At 40.6% G+C, this 19545-nt stretch overlaps 1 protein-coding gene across 2 annotated transcripts in view; it reads right to left on the bottom strand.

Annotated features, from left to right (window-relative positions):
* ap1b1 (adaptor related protein complex 1 subunit beta 1) overlaps window positions 1–18639 on the bottom strand; it is a 30110-nt gene extending 11471 nt beyond the window's left edge. Inside the window, exons 1-21 of one of the 2 annotated variants that reach the window (XM_080892939.1) lie at window positions 18567–18639; window positions 16446–16506; window positions 14427–14532; window positions 14176–14311; window positions 13651–13896; window positions 13247–13437; window positions 12921–13142; window positions 12687–12807; window positions 12489–12584; window positions 11095–11210; window positions 10030–10195; window positions 9118–9216; window positions 8219–8478; window positions 7675–7879; window positions 6072–6101; window positions 5846–5983; window positions 5610–5755; window positions 5358–5487; window positions 2146–2230; window positions 1516–1602; window positions 816–970 (exon numbers count right to left, since the gene is read on the bottom strand). In XM_080892939.1, the coding sequence (XP_080749065.1) occupies window positions 816–970; window positions 1516–1602; window positions 2146–2230; window positions 5358–5487; window positions 5610–5755; window positions 5846–5983; window positions 6072–6101; window positions 7675–7879; window positions 8219–8478; window positions 9118–9216; window positions 10030–10195; window positions 11095–11210; window positions 12489–12584; window positions 12687–12807; window positions 12921–13142; window positions 13247–13437; window positions 13651–13896; window positions 14176–14311; window positions 14427–14532; window positions 16446–16482 (2772 nt within the window). In that variant the 5' untranslated portion in view covers window positions 16483–16506; window positions 18567–18639. Of the gene's footprint in view, window positions 1–815; window positions 971–1515; window positions 1603–2145; window positions 2231–5357; window positions 5488–5609; window positions 5756–5845; window positions 5984–6071; window positions 6102–7674; window positions 7880–8218; window positions 8479–9117; window positions 9217–10029; window positions 10196–11094; window positions 11211–12488; window positions 12585–12686; window positions 12808–12920; window positions 13143–13246; window positions 13438–13650; window positions 13897–14175; window positions 14312–14426; window positions 14533–16445; window positions 16507–18265; window positions 18287–18566 lie in introns of those variants that run through there. The other variant, XM_080892938.1, reaches the window with a different exon arrangement.
* Window positions 18640–19545: the final 906 nt, after the last annotated feature.

The following is a 19545-nucleotide window of genomic DNA, read 5'->3' as shown; positions in this document are numbered from 1 at the left end:
TGTCACATCTCGTCTGGATTACTGTAATTCTCTTCTCTATGGTTTACCTCATAAATCCCTCCATAAACTGCAGTTGGTTCAAAATACAGCTGCTCGTATTATTCCCAGAACTAGATCCACTGAACATATAACGCCTGTTCTTAAACAGCTCCATTGGCTCCCAGTTCACCTCCATGTCAATTTGTCTCTGAGGAGCTTCATGACTTTACTCCTCCATATCTATCCGATCTTCTCCATACATACTCACCCCTTCGTACACTCCGCTCTTCTTCAGTTTCCCTTCTGTCTGTTCCACCTGTTCGCCTGACTACCATGGGACTCAGAGCCTTTAGTTGTTCTGCCCCGAGACTTTGGAATGCACTTCCACTTGCTCTACGGACCACACACACCATCTCACCACTTTTAAATCACTACTCAAAACCCATCTGTTTAGAATTGCATACACCTGATCTGTCTTAGGCCATTTTTACCTTGCTCAGTTTTTATATTTGCTTTTAGACTTTTATGACTGTTTATGTCTAGATTCTATCTACCATGTTTGCTATATATACACATTTTTCTTATGTTTTTTATGGTATTGTTTACGTGCTACTGTAAGGTGACCTTGAGGGTCTGAAAGGCGCCTATAAATAAAATGTATTATTATTATTATGTTATCCCAGAACAGGTTACAAGGACCATCTTTAGCAGAAAAAAATGCCCATGAATATGCTGTAGTTGTGATAATTTACTGTCAACATCAAAATATTGAAAGGAGCCATATTCCTGGTCATGAGTAAGTACCACAGCACAGGCAGCAGGGCAGCAGTACTCACTGTGTAGACTGGGTTTCCTGCCTGCACCCTCATCTCAGTCAGCACCCAGATGCCATTGGTGAGCTTCATGGACTGATACAGCATGTCCTGACCGTCCACTGTGCGCTTGGCTATGGTGAAGATGTTGCTACCCTGCAGTTTGTTAGAGGCTGCATCTGTAGAGGAAGCATAATGAAACACTCTTAAATTGCAGGTTTAATCTAGTTTAGCAATTACTTAATATGGAGTTACTCACTGACTTCTGCCACGATCAGCGACTAAAACCATTATTAAAACGCACCAAATCATTACGGATTTCTTTTATTTCCATTTCTTAAAATTTCACTCCAGGCTGTCAGTGCAACAGACTCATTTAGAATTTTCCCCTCAGCCATCGTCTCACTCTTGTGCCCAAGCAGGACATGAAATGCTCTCTCTATGTTCATCAGGATGAAATTTAATCTTTGGGGGGAAAATCTCCATTAGGCCATCATTAGGAATTCTTCTCCAGTTCAGCTGCTCTCACACTTGTGTAAAACTAAATTATCACACATAAATAGGGACTGCAGCTGATGAGTTCCCATCAAATACAATTTGCTTCATTACCGAGGATCTGATTCTGAGCTGTGGACTGTGCTGGCTACAGAAGCTACTGAATATGTCTGGATAGGATTTTTTTTTTAAGCAAGTGCACTCTCCATTCTCCAACCATCCTTCTTACCTGAGCTGAGATGACAGTCTTTGATCTGAAACTGGGCCTCACTGTCATTAGGAATGTCTTTCCATGTAGCAAGAAAAACTTGCCGCTCTGTGGAGGAGGAGATATAATTAGTGATGAGTGCATTGTCAGAGCACACAATCAAATGCACATCTGAAAGCATAGTCGATTTTTTCGTAAAGGAAAATGTACATACTGCATTAAAGAGGGGAAAAAAAACAAAAAGTCCAAGTAATGAGTGAGCAGCTTAGCACAAGACTTCCTGTTGTTGTTCAGGCTCTGGAGCATTAAATCTCAGCCTCTGGCTGCAGTCCTGCTGCTAGCCCCATCAGAAAGCTCCACAGGGAGAAATGCCAACACGTTTTCACAGAATAAATCAAATGACCTCAAGAAACAAAACGTGAAAAAAAGAGGCAGAAAATATCACTGGTGTGCAATCGAGGAGTACTAGCTGTGCAGCCCCGAGATGTGAGTGAGTTCAAGCAGCTGGACACTTGCATACATCTACGTCACTGACTGCTTCACATGCGCCGAACAGTCACCTTCACTCAAACACTAACGTACGTGTCTATCACTGACGTCAGATGGGCTTCGGCCTTTTTAAGTGAAGAGATTTTGCCAAGGAACACTCACCCATCTTCCCGTCCTCTACAAACAGCATGCTGATGGGGTACTGGCAGCTGAAGTAGAATACGTCAATGTTGTTCTTAACAGCCACCTGCAAGAGTGATTACATCGAAAGAGGGGGAAGGGAGGACAAGCATGAAGCATTACATGAGTAATTACATTCCAAGTGCCCTCCAAGGATGGCCATTACTGCTTATGTGCACTGTCTACTAAATAACCAGCTAAAGTTGTTACGATAACTTGTGCATTCAAAAACACAAATACGGAGGTATTAACACGGTGGAGCCCAACAGTCTGAGGCCACTGCTCCGATTAAGAATTTGATTCAAATTTAATCCTTAATGTTTCATTACAAAATGTTAATACCAGCTTAACAATTTGACTGAAAAGCTCCATCTCCAATTTTCAGAATAACCACGTATTAGTTTGCCTCCTTTTACTTTAATGACAGCAGCCCTGGAGCCACTTGGAAATGGACACATTTGCTCAAAGCGGATAAACCATTTTATCCCAGCGTGATCTGACAATGATACAAAGAGTCGTTTTTGATAGCACACCGAGGCTTCGCTTCCTCAGTGTTCAAGTACCCGCAAATGTTCAGGAGTTTACATAACATGACAAAGGAGGAAGGTCCAGGACGGGGACCGTTGCTTGGTCTTCAGATCACTGTGGAAAACATCTAAGGTGGGTTATGGCTGCAGCAGTACAAATCCTTAACTACACAGATGCAGCCCACAGGGTTTCTCTCTTTACATACACTCCTCTGTCACAGCCACAAATGTGGAAATGGTAAATAGCAAATAGTATTTTTTTCCTTCCACTGCTATTTCTAAGCTAACCGAGTGTTTTGATTTTGTTTTTCTTCCTGACAAATGTTTTAAAGCTGCAAAACAGCTGAGTACTAGACAGCCTTGTTTTGACACAAGTTTTCAAGCCTTTTATTCTTTATTCAGGAAATTCTGCATCAGTGCTGAAGTTGCTTTTCTACCTCTCAGTGAAAAAAAACAAAAACAAAAAACAAAACTTGATTTGTTGATCTTGTGATGGTGTGCTCACTTACGCTGCGTCTCACCATGCTTTGGATGAAACTGATCCAGTTTCCGCACCCTGTTTTAGAGTAGTGTAATGCACGACCCCCTCAGAAACTTTCAGACATGACTTGACACAGAGAAATCCTCTCATCTCTCAGAATAACAAATTGACTTCTGACACTTTCACTTAGTTCTGAAGGCACATTTCTCACTATCACAATGCTACAAGCCTGGAAACTTGAAAAGGAGCTATTTTTATAGCAACCAAGGAATATTTGCTAGTTTATGTACTTGATTCAACTTTTAATGAGCACATCACATCCACCTGAACATTTCCTAAAGCACCAAACTCCCACTACTGGCAGGTGGACATAGAAATACAGGGAAAAAAAAACAAAAAAAAAAAACTTTTGGACTCCACTTTATAACATCATTACTAAAAGTCGTGTTCATAACTGGCCCCTCACCTTATCACCAAAGATCTAAATATAATCAAATTAACAGTCTACAAACAGCCTTGAAATATGATTTACAACAAGATATAAATAAACATGAAAATGAGAAAGATCACAACAGAAGACAGTGTTAAAAATAAAATCTGAAAACTGTCCAAAACAACAACCACATATAAAATTATAAAAAAAATGTGTTGGCCACAGGCTTTAAACAGACAATTCATAGTCTATGCAAGGAAAAACTACAGGACACAGAAACACTCTAGCAACTTGTGGTTGAAAGCGAGCACACGAAGTAACAAGCGTCAGCCAGTGATACTGATCGGGCTGTTGAACAAAGAGGTGCTGAAAGAAGAACAGCGAGTTCAAACAGAGCATGGCAGAAGAATGGCTCATGAATTATTCATTACAGGGCATCTTATTCCTGAGTGCAACACAGGACAGCACAAAAAAAAAAAAAAAAAAAAAAAAAGACCACAAAGCTCCATTCTGATCTAGCGGTCTATTAAAAAGGGTTAGATGCCCAAGATGAGGGGGTCTGACATCTACTGTAGAGAAATGAAATAAAGAAAAAACAAACTTCCAGTCTAATAGTATCTGACACACGGCCTTCAAGTTAATCTACTGGCAGCACAATAGTTTCCAGCTCTGTAAAGTCCCCTTTTATGGACAAAAAGACGCAGGAGTAGCTTGCCATTTTTCAGGTAAAGTCTCCACTGCAGCATTATTATTATTTGGATGAGACTCAGTTAACTGCTGTGTCCAGATGTTGCCAGCGTACGAGTGTAAGAAACAAACTGCTTCGACAAGTAAATAGTTAAAAGAGCACTCAGAATATTATGTGACACCTTCATCACAACAAAATACAACACATATCTCAGGAGATGTCAAACCCACAACAGTAACCATCAAAGCGGGGCCGTGAGGCAGCACCGCAGAAAGGTTAGCGAGGCTACTGAGGCCAGGAGAAACAAAAGAGCCATGTGCTGTGAGACCGCTAATGACCAATCCCACCTCCATCGCCCCCTAAGGCGCTCTTATCTTCCCTCTCCAGCTGCACACAGCACCCATCCACCATGCTGGCCAGTTAAAAGAGCCGCCCTAATCAAGAAACAGACAGGCTCTGCCGTTTTTTTTTTTTTAACATTTTCAACAAATCATTATGGCTCTGAAGTCTGTTTTACGCTTTAATCACATTACAGTTTACAGTGTGGGAATTCAGCAGTATAACTTGACTAATCAGTTAGAACATATGGTCATATCTTCGGGTCAGTGCCTCAAAAGACAATGTGAAGTCCACTGGATATATCAGGTTAAATGATTCATAAGTTAAAATTTTGTGAACTTTAATTTAGAATTTGACAGATTAAGCTGAGTAATGTTTCTGTTTAATTATGAAAAACCTTAAATAACCATGCCAAATCCATTTAAACTTACTGAATCTATGCAATGGGTGTCATAATATAAAGTCAAATTTCAGGACGATAAAGTGTTGAAAATTCAAAAACAGTGGAAATATGTAACCACTTATTCCGATTTGTTCTCGACACCAGTCATGTGTTTGATAGCTTATGTTACTGCCACACTGTGACGCTGAAAAGTTCAGCCAAGTTTGGATTCATGGAAAACGAATACAGAAGCAAGGACAGAATAACACTGTCATTTCAAGCAAAACAAAAAGTAGCAATGTCATAAATAATTCAGGGGGAATGAACACAAGTGAAGGTTATACCTGCAAGTTGTTAAGAGGCTCCATCTTCATGACAGGTCCCACAGTATTGAGGGGAAGAGTCACTTCAATACTCTGGTTTGGGCTGAGAGGAGTTAGAACCTGCAGTGGACCAGCTGGAGCGAGACCAAAGCTTAAGCGAGACAAAGAAGAGAAAAAGGCAAACATGAGCATCCATTGCAGGGTTTGCTCAAGGTCTATCGTATCAAGCTTCAATCTTGTGAAAACCCTGTACGGATTATTAGCTGGTCTTACCTGTTTCTGTTAAACTGTATAGCAAAATCAGTCATGACACTCATAGCTTTATTGGTGAGGGTCATCTCCATTTGGATGACCCCAGAACGGCGGGCGAAAGTGCCTGATATCTCCAAGCCCTTGGCCTTCAAAGCTGGAAGCCAAACCTTAACAGAGACAAGATCATTTATTTTCTGAAGGATCTCTTCTGTTTTTTTTGTTTTTTTTTTATCTTTCCCCAGCTTATATAAACTTACAGTTTTGGGGGCGCTGTAGGCTCCCATAGGCATACCAACTCCCCCTCCGAGATCAAACAGGTCATCCAGACCGCCGCTGACAGGGGCACTGAAAGAGGCTGGCATTGCAGCTGGGGGAGCACCAAAACCAGCCCCAATCTGTGGGTTACACAGCAACATGTTCACATTCAATGTCACTTTGTACTGAGCAATCAAAGGCCAACAACAATTCTGAAAAATGACTTACAGCAGGACTTCCACCAAGGTCTCCTCCAAGCTGAGCAGAATGAAAAAGCACAGAAGTAATTGAAGTTATTTAGTGCAGTATTAAATTATTTTCTGACAAGTTTAAAGAGGTGGATTGAGGGGTGGGGGGTGGAAGTCTAAAATGTCTTTCAGTGAATGATGACAGCTATGGGGTTTATATCATTATATCAAGTAACAGCAAAAAGGAGATAAAAGAACAGTAAGACTCCTTTTATGTACTTCACTTTTTACCATCCACAAGTTCTGCCTACTGGTTGTTGAAATCCAAGAGCTTTTTGTTAAACTGCTGCTCAATAAATAGGTGTACTGTCATTGCGACTTCACACTGTGACAAAGCTAAACTACTGTGCACGGAAAGAAATTTGACCAAAAACACAGGTGTGAGTCATTAAAATCTCACCTACAGGGAGTGTGGGTGGGGGGTGGGGGGGGGACTGACAGTGCAAAGTGCAAACAGACTAATATCACTGTGGGATGACTATTCAGAGGGGACACGGTGGCACAACAGGGGACAAGAGAAGGGTTCAAGACTGGTGCTGGCCTTTAGTGGTCCAGCACGGTCCCCTGGACCAACCTCAGTGGGGCTGTAATCTGGGGGCGATGGGGATTGATGTGGGAGCTGAGGTGACTGAGGAGTGTCCATCCGCAGGGGAATGGGCGGCTGATTGAAAGATGAGACACCACAGAGCCCAGAGATAAGAGATGGACTTAAGGATTTGACATCATGTTTACGACATATATCAGGACAATAAAGATGATAATGATGAATGAAGAGATTTAGGTACATTCTCAAAACAAAACAAAACAACAACATAATAAAACTGTTTTTATATTCTATAATGGCCTGATATGGTTTATAAATGTTAAGCCCTCCCCTTCCACGTAGTTACCGGCTCAGACTCATCCCCCATCTGCAGGTGCAGCATTGAACAAAGGGAATAAATACAAGAGTCAAAAGAAAAAAGGCACCAAAAGGTAGAAAAGGACACAATACAAGGATACAATAGCTGCAAGCAGTGATGAGGGGGAGGCCAAGCAGTCGCCATGGCAACTTGAGCTCATCATGTCAATTTTCCCCCCCTGTTATTAATGTGTTGTTCTATCAGTGGTCAGACAACTTTCAGATGACATGGAGAGTCCATACATCAAGTCTGGTGGCAATATATCAAACACTGAGATTTTGAAAAATCTGAATGTGCCTGGATCTGTCCCAATTGGAAAAAAATGGCCTGTAAAAATGTTTTGAAACTTCTTAAAATCCAATATGTCAAAAGTAGCCATGAGCATTGATAAACTTGGCTTTATCAAAGTGATTCCCTGTTTTTCGCATAAATGGATCTTCAGCTGCAACCTACTGGTTACAGTTGAGGCACAGCCATAAAACTTTGTGGAAAGAATCAGTCAACACTTCTCCATTTAGTGCACCAACATTCACTTCAATTGTTTACCAGAAGCGGCTTGTATGCATGTTACATGGCTGCTTGGCCCCCTGTTATCGTTACTGGGCGTCTTTAATGTTAAACCTCTGGGTGAAATAAACAGCCTTTCAATTTCACTTAAATAATCATGTTCAGAAGACATACCAGGCTGTCAAGTCCTCCTCCAAGAAGGTCCATAGCACCCATTTGCATGCCACTAGAGGCTGGTGGTGGTGGTCCAGTGGTGGTGGGAGGTGTCAGGTCGAGATTGAGAAGATCTCCCAGCAGGTCTCCCTGGGATGGGATGACAGCCGGAGGGGCATCAGAAACTGCAGCAGCAGAAGCTGTGTCAGGGCTCTCACTCTCCCCACTGGTAAAAGCAAGGGGGGGGGGGGGGGGGGGGGGGGGGGGGGGAATGATGTTTAAGCCATATGCATTATGACAACTTTGGTTATTATGAAGCCCCTAATTTGTCATTAAACTCCTGATAAAACTCAATCGAGTTCATATGAATAATGGTAGATGGATGTAATGAATTACATCCGAAAGAAGGAACAAACAAAGAAATGCTCCACAGCTTGGCACTATATGCAAGTTATACTCAGCAGATTTTCTTGAAAGCAAAACACCATAGTTAAGAGGGCAGTTCCACTCAAGTAAACTAAGCCCTCTGCCTGCAGTGTCAAAGTAATTAAAGTCTATGACTCACGATTCAGTACTGCCAGGGAGTCTCTTGTGCTGAACTCCGCGGCTGCCCTCAACAAAGGCACTGGGAGGCTTGTGGTAGACAGAGGCCAGAGTACCAATGTGGCAGATAAGTTCCTCCAGCAGTGTAGGCTCAATCAGATCTGTCTCCTCAGAGATCAGCGGCTTCTCAGCCAGAACCACCTCTTTGGCAGCCACAGGGTCTGTGGAGAGCAGACGCCAGTAGATGTAGCCTCGGTCTCTTAGATCTGGGTTATCAGAGTCCTGTGAAAAAGGGATGAGTCATAAGGAATGTCTTTATGTTGTATGTTTAATAAATACTTAATGTTCGACTCTGTCTTGGCCCAGAAGTTATACAAAGATATCAAAAACGGAGTTTGCCTTAGGGTAGTGGTAAGATTTGGATAATGTATGAGGCAATCTGACACTGTACTTTTTTTCTCAGCATAGAAAAGCACAAAGTTCCCAGGGTTCTAAGAAAATCAAGTAAGCTTAAAAGTTACTTCAGTGAATAGCCAATATATTCATTCTTTGAAGTTGCGAGGCACATCGTCTCTACATTGCTGCTTTCTGCTAGCCTTTTACAAGAAAAAATAAATGTTTGTGTGCATAAAAATTGGACTTAGGGGTGAAATTACCATTTTCTTTTTTGCATGTTTGCCAATAGTATACACAAGTACTGGAAAAATAAAAATAAATGAATAAATGTAAATCTGTGAGAGGATTATAAAAGGTCTGGATTTTGGAACAGAAATAGGAAGCCCCTTTTAATAACGTTTAAATGACACAACTAAAAGAAAAAAGAAATAAGCAACAAAGTTCAAAAAGCAGACAATAAAGGATGCGCTGACAGGAAAAATAGCATGTATGACGTAGACTGCTTATTCCCCCGCCCCCCCTCACCTGTGTGGCTAGGCTTAGCACCTGCTGCACCAGCTCTTGGGTCTCCGTTGGCTTTTTCAGGAACAATTTGACGATTGCAGTCAGGAGCTGCAACTGCACCTAGAGGCCAGTGAGAACACCAAATGTGTTACAAATGCTCACGCACTGCTTTTAAAAGCAAGTGAATAAATGATCATTAAGATGTACCTTAACACTGTGCGACAGTTTAAGACACGCAGTGAGGTTTTAACATGTTTTACATAAATGACACACCTTTCTAGCAGTAAATAGTTTAAGACTATTTTACACATGCACTGCACAAAAAACAAATTGTTTAATATCTGACTGGTTAGCTCAGACAATACAGTCCCTTGTGTTAGGTCTGCGTAATGTTCACAGAATACACAATGAGTAAGTGCGCTTAACGTGTCCTTTTTCCTTCATCAGTCAATAATAAAAATGGAATATATTTCCAAGGCAATAATATGGGAATCAATCAATTACTTAGGGAGAGTCTAACACCAAGCAAAGCTGTGTAATCCGACAGTGAGCTGTGGCAGAAAGATCTTCAGAGTAAAGGCTGGCGTTTCAACAAATACGCCCCTGAGCCACATATAAGAAGTGACACACTGAAATATTGTAAAGCCTTCTCATTAATCACGGTTAGTCACAAGAAATTTTGTTCCACTGTTTCTTTATTTTTTCTTATTTTAATCATTGAGCAAGCTCACTAAAAAGAAAAAAAGGTCTCTGGTACTTTCAAAATGGTTTATGCTTTCTCATCCTTTGCTACAGCTAACCAGTGGTTTTAATGATTTCCTGCTTGAAAGGACGCATCTGTTACTCCCAGCACTGATGGCAAATTATTACTGCAGCTTCCATTAAATATTGACTTTTTCAAATAACAACCTCCCCACACCCTCCTAAATACACCTGAGTGCTTTCATCGTGGAAACCCTCCAAAAAGCTCTCCAGCAGCTCATCAGCATTGTCGATGCGCTCAGCGTACTCTCCTACAATCCAGATCATGGCGGCACGCGCCTCCGGCTCATCCAGAGAGTCCAGATTTTCACACAGAGTGGCAATCACACTCTCGTACCTGCAAACAGTGACACAAAGCATCAGTGCATCAGATTCAGAGACACTTAAACGCAAGACTGACAAAATGCAAATTGCAGTTATTTTCTTAGAACAGCATTCATCTGTTTGTTGCCGAGATTGACCAAAATAACTATAATAAAATCTGATCAAACAACCACATGTCTGGCTTGTAATACGTGGTAGCAAATAACTGCCTACTTTCATATCCAGCAGACATAGAACAACATTAACACTGCTTTGGAGTCGTGTTTTCTGGCACCCTGACAAATGTAAATGTATTATTCACTCTCCTTTTAGCTCTGTTTCCTTGTCTTTCGCAGGCAACATGCCAAACTATGAAGTTTTCTGCAGTGGTTGGTGAATTTCTGATCTGCATAAAATGCTTGATAATAATTTAGTCCATTTACATATTGCTTTCATTAAAAAAAATGCTACAGCACAAATGCCTAATTAATAGAAAATCCAAAGGTTGTCCTGGGCAGTGACTCGTGTCGCTCAACGCACAAGGCATGCTGATCTGGAAACATTGCAAAGCTGCTCCCTTAGAGGCTCACAGCCTTGCAGCTGTGTAGGCACTCCCCTGAATCCACAGCCAAAGTTGGACTCCAGACAAACCAACATACCCTTTGAGCCAGGTACAATCAAGTACCGTCGACTACAAGCAGGTTTTTAGAGGGAAACACTTTGTCTTTATGATCAAAAGGTTTTCATTGCTTATTTAAAGATCAAGAGGAAATTAATGATGAGGTGACTACATGTGCATAACAGCATATGTAAATAAGGGTTATAAGTCTTTGTCATACATTTGATAAATGTGAGGATTATTCATATAAACACAGAGAGAGTTTTAAGTAAAGTGGAAAATGTGAAAACAAACATGTCCAAGAAGAAACCTACTTGTTAGGGTACTTGCGGAAGATGTCCTTGATGACCACAATGGCCTCTTGCACCACATAGTTGACCTTAGTCTGGATGAGGTCTAGCAGTGTGCTGACACAGCGCTCGGCTGATTGCTAACAAACAGAGAGAGAGAAAGAAAAAAATGACTGGTGTGCAGATTAAGTAGTTCAGTAAGTGTTCTTGTTTAAAAAAAAAAAAAAAAAAAAAATTGTACTTGATTTTAATGTGGATGAGATTCTCTTGAAGGACATCTCCTTGAGCCTTGACACATCGCTTTCTACAGTCCTGCTACTTTTGTATTACTCCCTGAAAGTCTCACTCTAAACATGCTGGATCTCATCCACTGTGTCTAAACAGTACATTTTTTAAAAGAAGATTTTATTTCGGGTTAGGGTTAGTGGGTGGTCACTGTGTTGGTGGGTGCACAATTGCATGAGCAATGCTATGTACCACAGCTCAGCTCGTGTCTGCTGAAAGTTGTCCCTCAGACACCTCAGGTCATTTTAGCAGAACTTTGCATTGACAGTTGGATCCCAGGAGACAAATTCATGGTGTACAACTCTATGAATGTTAATATGCTGGCATGCTACTCTGGACTTGATGCACTGCCTTCAGGCTGTGACAGTGTGGGCTCTTCTACTGAAAACTGCTCTTCGGTCTCTGGGTCACAGCCAGATTCCCAGCGATGATCCTTGACATGAAGGTTGAGTCAGTTTGACACAGGATTTGATGTTTGCGCTCTGTGCGAGGTGCTAACAGAACCGAGTTGACAGCCGTGGAATCAGCAATGGAGTAGAAAGGGTTAGAATAGAGGAAAGAGGAGAGCAGGAGAATACAGAGTGTGGGGTCTATGGTGAAATTGCAGCCTGCAAGTGGTTAAAGCAGGACTTCCACCAAGTCATACTAGCACAGCATGAAGCAGCAGAGCGGTTCATCAACACTTGCTTTTTGTTTGTTTTGGATTTCTTTTTTTAAACAGTCATGAATATTTCCTGATGCACAGTGCTAGATAACATCTGTGTAGTGCGCAGAAAATGATTTCATTGGTTTTACTGAAGATTAATTTCACTTCACAATGAAACCACATTTTAAATGTCAACGGTAACAGGTTCTATTGAATCCTGTGCTGGATACTCATACTTCCCCAAAATGGAAATATTAATAAGCTGTAGTTCAATTTGTCTGAGGAACTAACACATAACAATGCCATGATGACAGCACCACCTTGTGTTTGAAACTCCGTCTTACTGGTTGGTGGCAAGTAGATTAACTATTTACAGCACTGTGATCTTCAACTACCAGCGAAGTGAACACACAAACCTAGGCATTCACTATGTAGCTAACACAAATATTTAACCAATGAAGCGTCTGATGACATCACCTTCGCTTACCTCAACTTTGATGGCACAGCGGCCAATGGCTCTGACCGCTTTACGCACAAAGTCCACATCCACCTCAGTGGCATATTCCTTCAACTCTGCCAGCACCTACAGCAGGACAGATGTGTGTCACTCACTGGATTCTATTAAATAGATTTATTCTTGGGAGCATCCTTAGATAATGCTGCATTATAGATGTGGGTTTCTTACCTGAGCAATATTGGCTTGAGATGCTAGGCGAATCATAATGTCCAGCTTCTCCAGTTTGACGTAGATGGGGTCATTGTACTTGACAAAGAAAACCTTCATTTCGTGCTTCAGGATCTCTGGGCTGCAATGACACATTAAACATTGCTTGTTTACAAAGTAAAAAAAAAAAGGAGTCTAACTGAAATATGACAGTTTATTAAAGACGTGGCAAAGAGACCCTCTCCTCAGGCTTACCGTCTCTGGACAATGAGATTGATGTTTCTCAGCGCCACATACTGCAACTCAGGCTCAGCAGAGAGGAGTGTAACCAGTGGAGGAGCGAGCTTCTTCAGTAAAGTGCCATAATAGTCCAAGTCTTTGGGCAGCATCTCCATGAACTTCATTAAAACTTTAACCGCTGACAACACCACTGCAGAGTTGGCATGCGAGAGCCGTGGGGTCACACGCTCACAGATGCTAGCAGGTGTTATTAATGTTGGAAAAGGAAGAGCAGAAAATTAAAACTAATCCACAGTGAATAGAACTTAATGACAAGCACAAGGACTAAGCCGTCTCCTTACCTTTGGGACTCCCGGTCATCACGAGGTGTGTAATTGGCCAGACAGTCAAGAATGAATATCTGTCCCCACTCTGTGCACTCATTAAGAGCTGTCAGCAACTTGTTTATGGTCTGAGGGTTCAGGTCCATTAGATTACTATTGGGATGAGACTCAGCAATCTCAGACAGCGCTGCTACTGCATTTGCGACAACCTACAAATGAAGACAAAGCCACAGATAAATGCTAACAGGAAGAAAACCATGCCCACTTACAAAAGAGATCACTGACATCATGTTCAACATCTGCACGCCAACAATGGGCTTATCAGTGAACGATAGAGCTATGGCTTGTAGGCAGCTCTGTCACATGCAAGAAACATGGCTGGCTCAACAGCCAGCTAAAAAGGCTTCGTTAAAAAGTCGTACCATAGGGTTGGAGTCAGAGATGAGATCTTTAAGGGTGTCCAGGAAGCCCTGATCCTCCACCAACTGGGCATTGATATCATGAAGCTTTGCTACACAAACAGCAGCCGTCTTCCTCACATATGGGTCTTCATCCTTCAGACATTTTCTCAAAGGCTCACAGAGGTACTCTGTGATCTTGTCCACACGGATGCAGCCCATGGTACGAACAGCAAGAGCCCGGATGAGAGGGTTGGGGTCTTCACAGTCCTAATGGGTGATTTAATGAGGTCAGAAGTTCTGTTGCAAATATTTTATTAATTTCTAAAGAATCCTGCATTACACAAGCAATTTTTAAATTTGATTTAACTCTTGTTTGTATCAAAATCCTTGACCATGTAAAATGGTCCACAATATTTCTGTCCCAAAATTTAATTAATTAATTAATTAATTTAAAAAACAAAAAAACAAAAAACAGGAGTCAAAGATCACCTAAAAAGCTGATCATTTCTTACAGCATCTACATATTTATGACAAACTGAGCTTTACCTTCACAAAGGTGTTAACAGCCATGATCGCCATGTCTGGCTGGCTTTTTGCGTAGTTCATCAAGTAGAGGTAGACCAGCTTCTTCAGTTCCAGGTTATCTGTCTGCATGCAGTTCACAACATCTGGGAACAGAGCACTGAAGGAGAGACGAGCTGTTATACAACTTATGACTCACAGTGAGAGCTCATGTATGCAGTTCTACTCTACATTTGTAGACATGATTTTCACTGATATTTTCCCCTCTAACTCACCTGACATCCTTGCCCACCGTCATGGATGCAATGACCTTCTTTACAGCCTCCTTCTTCTTCTCTTTCTTATCACTATTGAGCTCTGCTTTGAGCTCAAAGATCTCCCCTGTACACAAGAGACAGAGATAGGATTAAAAACATGAAATGGTATAAATGTCCATGGCTAGAAAAAAAATGCTGGGCGAGTTGATTGGTCAACACCAGTCCTGTTTGGGTCAGTGACCTGTGAAGCAAACTGGCTGAAAAGCACTTCTATTTTACTCCACTAAATTTATTTTAAAGCTTCAAGCACACCCTTCTTCTGATATGTGTAGATGTATAATAGAAAATATAAACTATTATTAAATGAACTACAGTATTTAGCAATAATTAAATTGTTCTTTTTGCGAATGTGTGATTGATAGGCCTGGGAGCCCAGTGGGGGGAGGGGCATCTTTTAGAAACATCTTAATTAGAAACATCTTATTGCGTAATCCAACTGGTACACAAATAGGATGAAAGTGCTTTGTCAACATTAAAATGTGCAAACTAGACAGTGGACGCACTGGCTGACATTTTACAATTCTCTGTCAGAAAGCTGACTGGCTGTCAGCTGTAAGCATAATGAACGCGGTGCAAGAGCTTTTTCTCCCACAGACAGAACAATGGAGTGGGTTGTAGAATAAACACCTAGACCTGTAGTTTTCATCTAAATACTTCTGGGAGGTTGCTATTTCCTTAACAATTATTTCCTTGAATTATCTAAAACCATAATTAGTTTAAAATGTAATCTTTTCATTGGAGAGTGAATGAGTTCATCAGCAAATGTTTACAGAAGCACTTATGTTGCTGCTGTAAACCTTTCAGCAGTTTAGCGAAACCAATTCATACAGTTGCCCTACAATTAGCATTGCACTGTAATCACATTACTATACTAAACTCAACAGCCACATTACAGTTACAATAATGTCATTATCTGCACAATGGGTGCACAAAGATATCAAACATGTCTTTTTCATCCTGCACATCTGTGCTACATTGAGCTTATCTCAGACATGTGCAGAGATGAGGAAACGCAGGACTTTGTGTAAACACAAAGCTAGTAAAGAACAGTGTTATTAAAGCAGAGTGTATACAGTGTCTGTCAAATATAAACACAAAAGGAGTGTGTTTGCCTATTTGTGGTGAATTGTACACAGAATTTTTTATTTTTTTTAATTTGAGAATCACGTTTAATTTAGTTTTTATTGCAGTCTAACTCAGCTGCCTAATTAGGGTACAAACTACACACTGCAAGAAAACTGCAAATTATAAGCTTAAATTTGAATCGGCAGACTTCAGTGTTTCCCAGGCAAATTAATACTCAAAGTCTCTTTTGCATGTGAGCTCCACACTGCACAACACAGCATCAGGCAGATCCAACGGGGGGAAGATTTTGAAGGAAACTTGTTCTTATGTCTCAGGTAATCCTTAAAAACCAAGGAGTCTGGTACACTATCATTTACTAGCATCTGTTTATATTTCTTAAGCCCTGTGTGAGAGAACAAAGAGGGCTTCTAGACTTTCCCAGAGCAACATTGTGTGAGGGGAGCTGCTGAAATACAAGGAGGCCTAGCAGTTATCTCACTGAGAGCTAATTCTCACTACGTCTTATCTGATATACAAAAGCCAAAGCTCTTGTTCTTGGGAACAACTTTGATACAAAGCTGTGAGATGACATCTTTAGGTACATTTTCTGTTTTGTTTTGTTTGTTTCTTCCTTACTTAAATCTATCTTATAGTTCGGTAACATTCCTAGTTATACCACAGTATGCTTGCTCTTGAAACAAGTAAATGTGCTTGGTTTCATAGACTTGAAGTTAGTAAATACATGCCAAATCATTTTACTGGGAATCTACAGAACTTTTTTTTTTATCAGCGAGAAAAAAAACATCCCAAAGCACTCGCATAAATATAATGTGTAGGTACCAACAACAATAATTATAATCTTGCACTAAGGAGTTTACCATGTTAAATCTTCTAAAGAACAAAGTTTCAAACCTTTCTTGGTAGTGGTGAAGTACTTGGAGTCCGTCATCTTGGATCCAAATTGTCGATTTTCCTGCAAACGAATGACAGGATGAGAAAGATGATAGCGAAATCTTTTCCTGACTGGAAACTTGGAGCATCACGAGAACAACAGGAAATACTAGAAATGCAAGCACAGGGAAATAAAAGGAATTCCTGTCTTCTTCTGAATAAATGGTAGGGATCTATCGGAAATCAAAACAATGGATTCTGTTAAGAAATCAGACACTAATATCTTCTCTTTACAAAAAAAAAAAAAAAAATCATCTTGGTCAGCATGTATGGGGCCAACAATAACTCTTGTCAGCCAACATTAAATGTTTTCTTCTGGGTATCATTAGCTATACTTCCTCATCCCGTTGCCCTCGAGGCACCATTTCATTTTATTTTTACTTTTCTTTTAAGTTTAAGGTACAAAGATGCCTGCTTGACACATTTCAGAGAAAATTGTAAAATATTAAAATACTATTGGAAAAATAAAACCTGTGTTTTTACATGAAATTTTAACATTTTTGGCTTATGGACAGCTGGTCGTTTTTAGGAGGTCTCCACAACAGATCATCTGCCTCCATCTCACCCAATCCCTAGTATCCTCCTGTCACACACTCCATCCATAAATCTCGTCTATAGTCTCCGTCTGTTCATCCTGCCTGGAAGCTTCATATTCAACATCCTTTTCCCAATGCATCCACAACACCTCAGCCTTCTTTCTAACTTTGACTCCAAGCTGCTCGAGCTGAGCTGTCCATCTGATGTACTCTTTACTAATCTTATCCATCCTGGTCAATCTAAATGAAAAGACATGTTTAATTCTGCCACCTTTAGCTTGGCCTCCTGTCTGTTTGTCAATCCCACCATACATTCTTTCTGTTGTATTCTGTCACTAATCAGCCCTGACATCTCAACTACACCCATTCCACCCTGCCTGCACCATCCCCTTCACCTTTCTTAAGCACTGGCCAATGTTTAGGTTGGCATCAGGTATTTAAACTCAACCACCTACAACTAGTAGCTTAACTGGACAGCAGTTTATGTTTAACATATATATGGCTTGTTCATACTAACATGTGGAATTTAAAGTCTTTCTGATATGGAAATAAGTTAGTGTTTCCTTGACTATGCACTGAATATCTATTATTACTGTGTTACAAATATGTAAAAACACTGCTGCAGTGAATAAACAAACCCATAATGATTTCATTAATCCCACTTATATTCAGTTCAGTCAAATGATAGAACACAGGAAGAGAAAATTCCTTCACAATATTCCGCAAAATAACCCTTTAGGCTCTTCAACACACGTCTACATTTATGAATGAATCCTGTTAGACTGACATGTTAACTTGTTATTAATGGTACTGAAAAACACATTAACTAGAGCACCGGGTTTCAGGTACCAGTCGACATCCGACAAGTCGCTAACTAGCCATAAGTTAACCAAAACCGAGCCCAACTGTCGACGTAGTTAGCAATACGTTAGCCGATTACGATCCGTTTGTACGATAAAGCACACTGCTACCGCCCTAAATTGACACCGAAACTCTCGTGTACTCTTACGTAGCTTCTGATCTTACAACATAAGTATTTAACAAAAGCTGTCCTTACACAGATAGATAAAACACAAAGTTGAGAAAATGTTCTCTACTTGGCTAGCATTAGGCTAGAACAGCATTAGCATAGCTGGCTCGAGTCTGTACGACAGAAGGCACACGTAGTTGAGTAGTTAACCCAAAATGAGCTAAATTGCAGCCGATATTTGCGCATTTGAAAGTGCATTTCAATCCACTACTCACGCATAACTGATTTGCCCACTCCTGCATGTTTGCAGCAGTTAGAGTAGATGAATGAAGCTAATGCTAAAGGATAGCAGCCTGGTGCAGTGTGCCTGTCAGTGTCAGCTAGCGCCTGACCACTTCTCTGGCTAGCAAAGCTGAGACATGACCTTCTAAGTAGGGACTTAAGGAAGCCTTTGCCGGGACAGTTAAGCTCTTAATCTGTCGGGGTAATTAAGACCTTACTCAACGAATTAGCGTACCTTCTGGCGTTAAAATTAAACTCGCCATACAGTGAATTCAGCAAGCACAAATATCTTACCGTGACAAGCGTAGCAGTTACTGTGATGGCCTTCGTCCCCTCCTACTTGATTTACTTCCGTCTTTTAACAAAATAACAACAGGCAGGCAACGTCAGCTCTCATTCATGCAGGGCTGGTCATAATGAGACAAAGAAATTCAGGAACTCTGTCAACGCTGTGCGCTTTTCTTTTTAGTTCCAATCCGGCTACTTAAATCTACATACAGAGTAGTTTTTTGGGAAGTTGAGGAAAAACACTACCTAAATACAATAAATAAAATCTATGGCCTAAACCTTTCGACTGATAATATTATGCCAGTGTTTTGTGTATCAGTTTATACTGTATTGAGATAGCAAGTGTTTATGTGCATAAATGAGGCGTTAAATGAGGATCACCAAATACTAATTTCTACAAAAAGATAGCACTTTGGTCCACCGTTGCATGACAGCAAAAAGGTCCTGCTGTCCAGTCATCTCTGAATGGTCTACATTCTCTCCCTGGGTGCCATATTCTAAAGACATGTCAAGTTAACTGGTGATTTTAAATTCTTGGTGTGAATGGTTATCTGTGCCTCTTGCCCTATGACAGCTGGGATGGGCTCTAGCTCCTAAGGCTCTAGTTTCCAGACTGACTAAACACTGGAAGGTTTAAAACAAAAGTTTAAAACAAAAATGTTTACAATATTTTTGAACTTATAATTATAAAAGACTATGTAGGGATTAGCTGAATTATTTTATCCAAATAAATAGTAATAAAAATTGAACATTTCAAGCACATTGTGAGGAGAAACAACTGCAGCATTTTAACTCCATTTTGAACGTCACGAAGCAAAATCTGCAGGACGCATTGCCATATTTAGTCGTGTCTTACTTATGCAACTAATTATTTATTATGTATAAAAATATAGTGAGTAACACTGTGCATGAAGAATAACAGAAGCACTTCTTTGCTTTTCTCTGACATGCACTGTAGCACAGAAAATCCAGTCACTGCTGTGCC

This window comes from Rhamphochromis sp. 'chilingali', assembly GCF_963969265.1.
Source record: "Rhamphochromis sp. 'chilingali' genome assembly, chromosome: 10".
Classification (NCBI taxonomy): Eukaryota; Metazoa; Chordata; class Actinopteri; order Cichliformes; family Cichlidae; genus Rhamphochromis; species Rhamphochromis sp. 'chilingali'.
The sequence above is the reverse complement of the archived record's forward strand: the minus strand, read 5'-3'. Positions and strand labels throughout refer to the sequence as shown.